This window comes from Acanthopagrus latus, chromosome 13 (genome assembly GCF_904848185.1).
Source record: "Acanthopagrus latus isolate v.2019 chromosome 13, fAcaLat1.1, whole genome shotgun sequence".
NCBI classification, from domain to species: Eukaryota; Metazoa; Chordata; class Actinopteri; order Spariformes; family Sparidae; genus Acanthopagrus; species Acanthopagrus latus.
Genome location: NC_051051.1, coordinates 19,200,874 through 19,208,554, shown reverse-complemented (window position 1 = coordinate 19,208,554; position 7,681 = coordinate 19,200,874). Strand labels below are relative to the sequence as shown.

Sequence of the window (7,681 nt, the reverse complement as noted above, 5' to 3'; positions counted from 1 at the left end):
TCATCTAAACCAATCTATGAGAAGGGACAATAGAAATATGATCCTTTCCTTACATAAAAACATATTCAACTTTAAAGCACACACTTGTTTTAGAAATGTGTGTTTTAAGTGCTTATCAACTACTGCAGGTACAGTATGCGGTCCATTCAAACAGGTCAGGGGTCAGTCTTCTTGGCTTTCACTATGCCATCCTACACAATAATCAGTGGACTTGCTTTATAATTGCTTTTATAAACTGTATTAATTACTGGTATCATACAGTGCCTATTTTCCTTACCAAAAAAGGGAAATAAGTGCACTTTTGAAATGTCCCATTGATTAGAAACATACCTGCATTAAATGTAACTCTTATACCTACTTAAGAACAGGTTGGGTGAAACATGCAATCTAAATTAAACAGCAGGAGTACTACGATATATATATCACTCACAAATTAGTGTCATGGGAATCTAACGACCAATGGCGTTGCAGTTAAAATGATCAGGAAGGTTATCACACTGGTAGATGCATTAGTCATTCCAAGTTCTTTAAGTATATATATATATATATATATATATATATATATATATATATATATATATATATATATATATATATATATATATATATATATATATATATATATATATATATATATAGGGATTGTTAGATATTATCCTTAACAAAGCGAGGTAATAAATTGTATGCCCTTTCAAACAAGGCAACCCACTGGTAAGTAAACTATTGGTGGATATATTGTATCACTCTGGATCAGTTAAGTGTCTGTTTTAGAAGTGGATGAGCTGTGATGTCCTGAGCAAACAGTAATAAATCTGATTCATTAAGGCCCCCCTGACTCTCTCTCTCCATGATAGTCCTTGTTATTTTATCTGGTGTTTTGTGTAATTTTAAAGTGTTTTTTTCAAGTTCTTTCAAACAGACCCTAAGCAATCTTTCCACCTCAGAAACATCTCATAATTCGATTGTAATTGTCTCATGGCATCTTAGAGAAGGTCAGCCATGACTGTGGCTATTAAAATAGCTAGTAACACTTTCCTGTTAAACAATATAATGCTTCATACACCATTTAAGACATTGTAGAGGTTTCTAAACGTCCGCTGTAAGGCCATCCGAATAATTAACTACACAGTACTTATTAACTATTTAGAAATTGTTAACATCAGTGGTAACTTTATAATTAACAACTGCTTAATCCATTGTTTATAAAGCATTTCACTGTTTGTAAACAGTGAAATAACTATTAGCTACAGCTGAATTATCTATTCATTTACCATTTATAAATTATGGTTATCACAAGTCTTATCAAACAGCTTTCTTTTAGAACCACAGTCAGGAGAATATTAATTATTAGGCATCACTGATATGCCACCTGAGGGTAAAGATTACTGTTTTAGGCTGAGGTGACCAATAACTAATACTGTATATGTCCATGATCAGTATGTTTAAAGGATTTTAATATCTAACAAGGACATGTTAACATTTTTTCGAGAATGTCTCTCTAGTCTATATCTAGTCTATATCATGTAAATATATATATATATATATATATATATGTCTATTTCTTCCCTTTTTAATTGTATTGCTTATTTTTACTATTGTTCCTGTTCTTGTAATATGTTTCTGTTTTTGTAATATTCTGTCGGTGCTGTGACAAACAAATTTCCCCGTTTGCGGGACATTAAAGGATTTCTGATCAGAAGTGCAGACTTGGATCACTGGGTCACACTGTGTTTGGCAAGAAATCCAATCATCACTATCTGACCTTTCTCATTATGACTGTGGAATAGCCTGCCTGAGGAGAACAACCCATCTGAATCAGTATCATCTTCAAAATGAAAAATCCTCCAAAAGGGAAATTCTGGTATCTTTAAACCGGGGGCCTACTGGATTGATTCCAAAACGTTCCGTTAACATGACTTATTTACACTCTAACACAGGTAAATATACGACTTAGGTTTCAAAATATTGGATTACTCTAATAGTTCTTTAATGTTGCTGCAATATTCATAACTGATCCTGAACTGCATTTCATGCAATCTCTACATTAACTTTCCTTTCATTTTCTGCCTGCTGTAGTTTTGGCTTTTCTGCCAGATCATTTTATGCTTTCAAAAAGTATTGGTCCTTTGTTTTTATTTCTATTATTCACTCCTGCTATTAGTTTCAAAATACAAAATGTCTTTCAATGTTAAACTTAATTACTACTTTGACCAACCTTTCCTCTCCAAGTCTAAACAACAAAGTGAACTTCAAATGTTTCTTTCACCATAAATTTACCATCCACCCTAACACAGTCACACCATACTGCATCACTCAAACACAATAAGTTCTGTAAATGACCTTTTAATCAAAGTTAATTTTTTTTAGTAATAAATAATTCTGTGCTTTTGTGCCCTCTAGCCCTAAAGTACCAAAATATAGTGTTACATCTTTGTTGCCGATAGCAGCTTTCTCCCTTTACTTGTCATTGTCATTGCAACAGCTGGATGAGAAATGTCTGCTTTTAAATAATGAAAAAAGCATTGAAAAAATCTTGCAGTAATTAATCCATGTTCCTTACATATCCTCAATGTAATGCCAGGACTCCCATGTAAAAGAATCTCAATGGGGGAAAAAAAAAATCATGTTTAAATAAAATGTCAGCAATATAAAAACAGTAACTCAAGGAAGAACAGACCATGTAAACAAACACAAAGCAAGCTGTGTTTAGGAGATGCACTGATGCAAAATCAGACAAAACATAACATTTCATTTGATTTTTTACTAGTTGTTGCAGTGTAAGGAAGGGTGTCACAGTTGGACTACCTACTTTCCTTTAGATGTTAGCGAAGCAATGAAAGCTGCACTGTGTATGCCCCCTTCAGTTTGCCGATGTGGACACGTACACCATTTTTATTCAGTTTGGATTACATTTCTCCTCCTTTTTGTTCAAACTAAAATCAACAAATATACAAACGGTTCATGTCTCAAGACCTAAATTTCCTAATACTTTGTGGTTTACATTCAGGAACATTCATGTTGAGTGAAAAATTAAGCAAAAAAACAAACAATAGACGAGAGAAAAAAAAAAAAAACAAAGAAAAAAAACCCCAAACATATTCACAATAATTATTAAGACTATTCATTGCCATACAGTTATCATATGTTACAAGTTATTACTAGTTTCTAGCAGTCCCGGCTCCCTTCCAGGGTGATGAGATATTATAGTTTCTCCTTTGAGGGGATCCAGATATAGGGTCCTGAATGTTCCTCTATGACCTGTTTGCAGTGGTTATAAATGTCCTCTAAGGTGTCTCCTTGAACCAGGGCTGCAAAGCAAAGGGAATTCTTAATGTACTACACAACTTTGTATGAAGCAGGTACATTTAAGTTTAAATCATTACATTTGCACATGCACATATTCACTCCTGAAGCCTCTTTGATATAAAGTCCCCATGTACAGGATTTAGAGATTTAGAGTAAAAAAGGATCCTTTTAATCACATTGTCTGCACTCTCTATAAAAATCATCAGAAACAATAAATGTGCTATTATCATATAAAAAAAATACATGACATGATTACACATTTCAGTTTGACTGATTGCAATTTAAGATGCTGAAAGGCAATGTGAAAGGAACTGTCGACCCAAAAAATTTGAATTCAGTCATTATCTTCTCACCCCCCCAGCTGATGGAAAAGTTTTGTAGTCCACAAAACATGTATAGAACTTCACAGTAAGTGAAAGTAGGAAAACCTCTTTACAGTACTTAGTTAATTTTAGCATCTCCACGCTGCCATTTGAGCACACCATTCTCACCACTGTACTATGTTAAGTTTGATGAAGGCAGCAGCTGTGTTTAATCTAGGACCCAGAAAGTTTTGTGTGCTCAAATACTGTGTTTGAGCAGTGAGTGACAGTCACAGACAAGCTGAATATAGGAGAATTCTTCTGTGTTTTCTGCTATTATCAATAGCCTACCTGTAAAGAATTCACCAAACTCCTGCTCCAGCCTCATTGCCCTGTCAAATGTTTTCTTGGCTTGTTCCTCTGTCAGTCTCTTATTCATGTCCCTGCACAGAATCAAAGGACACAAATCATCACACACATGATTTTTAATTTCAGCTTCAACTCTGACCAAAATTTGGAGTAACACCTTTTGAAAGGTCTCATTTGTAAGAGATAGCCAGAATTTGGAGGAAGCTCGAAAACTTTAGGAGACAGCATAACCGCTAACTGCTGCTCACTATATTCTTTGCTGTAGCAATTTTGGCTGTGGTGATTAGCAGCCGTTACCAAGTAGCTAAGTTAACTGTTGAGCCAGTCGCCCTACTAGCTGACAGAAGTCTGCACAGTCAACCACGTTCAGCTTACACATCCAGCTCTGCATGAACAAGACACCTGACTAGGACTGAACACAGCCTCTTAGACCAACAAATGTCAATTTGAAGAAGGGGGTACAGTGCTTAGGTGATTTATAGCGGCTCCAATCAAGATGATGATGACAAAAAACACCGCAAGCAAGGACAGAAGAGGCATGAAGCGGCAGACGAGAGCGAGAGAGTCAGGCATCAGCAGCTGATGAAAACAGTGTTTAAAATATTTTCACATCTTACTTTGTGAACTGAAGATTTATTTGGACAAAACCAGAGGTGATTGTGGTAACAAACCAACACTGTTCTGTTGAGTTTTTGTTTGTTTATGTTGAGTTTGAATGAAATGTGTATAAAGACAGTGCATGGTCGTATTTCTCTGTTTTTGTAGGTGTTATAATGTTTCCTTTCTTGACATCTTGTGAGTTTATTTTGTTGACTTATTACTAAGTGGCAAACTCGTTGCTGCTTACATCTTGCAGTTGAAATTATAGGGACTATGTGAATATTACCTTTTGACGTATAGTCTAGTAATACAAGAACAAGACTCGCTGTGGGTAGCTGGTTAGCATGCTACTCAGTAAACTCAGTAGAAAGACCTTTGACATAAAGTCAACACTGTTGTTTCTTCAAACCTTGTTGGTAATGTAAGTTTTTTCTTTGAATGTTTTAAACAAAAATTCTGGCCATTTCTCACAAATTGCTCCTAAACCCTTTCAGTAATATACCCCCCCCCCCCCGCAAAAAAAAATGTAAGTGAACATGTAAGCTAGTGGAAGAATGTGGTATTACAGAAAAGTGTTATTAAAAGCTAATTAGTGCTTCATGTGGTTTGTAATACAAGACAAAATGAATACTCACATTAATGAATCAATAGATTTAGGTTTTATGAAGATGGCGATGGGATAGAGTTGTGCAACTTGTAGTCGTTTGATGGCATTTCCAGACACATCCAGAATGCAGTGTTTCCCCTAAGACATACATGAATTTACAAGAGATGTACCACTTAAGATCACACTCACAAACTCTATTCTCTCAGGCTATAATACCAAAGCTGCATACTGCAAGATTGTTTTAATCTTAAAACAAAACTCATATGGTATAAATCTAATGACCTAAGGTGTATCAAGTAAAAGCTCCATCCACAGGAGGATGTTACACTTCCCTTTGGTATAGAAATCATACACCATCCAGGTCGACATACATGAGCTGTATTACATTACAAGAACTTCTATACATTATGTTTCTTTCTGTAAGGAGCAGCTTTTATAAACAAGGGAAAAGCCTTACCCTTTCAGCCACATATTTTACAGACTGGACACTGGTTCCATACAAATTATCATTGTACTGTCCCGCCTCAATGAACTTGTGCTCCTGAATGTCCTTCTCCATCTGCTCTCGGGACATCACAAAGTGGTAGTCTCGCCCATCCACCTCGTAGTCCCTCTTCAGCCGAGTGGTATCTTTGGTGCAAGGAGGACAATACACCTTATACAATTGTTATTTGTACAACACTGACATTTCTTTTCAATCTCTCTTAAGTCTATAATATACATAGCAATGCTCTACATAATCATTAACACTGTACATAATTCACAAATTAGTTGAGATACCTTGTTGCAATTAGCACAAAATCCATTTTGAAGCTGATATTGTCAGTCCCAATGCTTCTTTCATCAAAAAAAATAATAGTGTCACAAAAACAATCCTGCCAGTCTGACCGAGTAGCAACCAGAGTTTGTTCATTTGTTTATGGCAAAACATACTGAAGCTAACTGTGCTACACATTTACCTTTAAGATATCCACTCACATATTTAGTACTTGTCATGAAATTTGCACAAAAGAGCGAAACAGGACAGTAAATGTTGTCACATGTTTTCTTCCCACATTCATGGAAGAGTCAATTTGTTACCTTTTTTAACAAATGTGCTAGACAGTTTTTGAGCAAATTTCACTGGATATCTCTAAAGAAAAGAGGATGACTGATAATGGATGCTTTGACAAAGGCAGGAAGTGGACTTTTGTTTGAACACTAGTGTCCAACACTAACAAATTCTATTATATATCACACAAACAGGACATCCAAAAGCTTAAACTAAGTAAAAGGGATAGATTACTTCAAGACTCACTTTCTACATAAAGGGATGGAAAAATCAACTCAGATTATCTGCTCACTTACCTTGGGGCCCTGAACTGTTGGCAGCTTTATATGGTTTAAAAAGGTACATTGAAATAAAAGAGATGGGTAAATTAAAACATGCAAAATAAAATCTTTGGCTGATGAAGGATCACATCACATAAGGCATAGAGGAATGGGGTGATTATTAAAAGCTGAGTCAGAATGGGATAATGGTATGTGGAAAGCTGTGGGTATATAATACTGAGAAAGGCTGATCGAATTTAGAGTAAAAGCAGAGTAGTCCCTCCAGTGAAATCACGAACCTTATCACAGCGTAACAAAAGTTTATCTGTCACATTTCAGTTGACCACCGAGTGTCAGTGTCAACGTTGTACCCCCTCGTGTCTAGCCGGAGGGCGGAGGGACCGTGGTTATATCTATGTTTATGTCAGACAAAAATGTACCATGCCGTCCCAGAAACAATGACACTTTCTCAGCTTAACTATGGTTGCACTATTTTATAACTAAACACATCGCGTGCCTTTGTTTACATTTCAAACTAGAACTTCCAAGAGGAAAGATTCATAATTTAAGATTACTTTTTTGAATTTAAAATGATCAACAAGTACTCTAATGAATTATCACTGAATCAATATCGAAGCATTTAAATCAACATTGAAGATGCTGAATCGCACTGCGACCTAAAGAATCAAAACTGAATCGAATCGCGAGGTCCTTAACAATACCCAGCCCTACTCTGCCTCCACCATTAACACGGCAATTTCATCTGATTACTTAAAACTATTTTATGAAAAGGTCAGATCCTCTACCACCCAAATCGCATTATTAACAGCGTACAGTAGCAGCTCCACTGTCTTCATCTCCCAGCTGCAGCTGGACAACCTGGTTTTGCAGGATATTGTGTTAAAACTGATAAAATAATTGCTGTCTGTGATTCTATATGGGCTGTGGCAATCATTTTTGAAAAAAAAAATAGTTGCAGCAACATACTGAAAAAAAGGAACTACAAACTAGTTCATTTTTGGAACTGTGAACTGTGAACACAATTTTGAATTATGTGGACGGCGCTCTCGCAAAGTTTCCTTAAAAAGGAAATACATTTAACTGTGTGTATTCCACATTTTTATGTTTGATTTGTATTTATTTAGACATTTTAAGTATTTTAAAGACCAACAGCCATCAGTGATTT

General features: G+C 35.6%; 1 protein-coding gene across 12 annotated transcripts in view; it reads right to left on the bottom strand.

Moving 5' to 3' along the window:
- Positions 1 to 3,025: 3,025 nt before the first annotated feature.
- The window catches only part of dlg2 (discs, large homolog 2 (Drosophila)), a 268,677-nt gene continuing 264,021 nt past the window's right edge, over positions 3,026 to 7,681 (bottom strand). For all 12 annotated transcript variants that reach the window (XM_037118617.1, XM_037118620.1, XM_037118621.1 and 9 more), the window contains 4 exons: positions 5,642 to 5,814; positions 5,213 to 5,322; positions 3,960 to 4,051; positions 3,026 to 3,308 (listed from right to left, as the gene is read on the bottom strand). In XM_037118617.1, the coding sequence (XP_036974512.1) occupies positions 3,202 to 3,308; positions 3,960 to 4,051; positions 5,213 to 5,322; positions 5,642 to 5,814 (482 nt within the window). In that variant the 3' untranslated portion in view covers positions 3,026 to 3,201. The remainder of the gene's footprint in view (positions 3,309 to 3,959; positions 4,052 to 5,212; positions 5,323 to 5,641; positions 5,815 to 7,681) is intronic.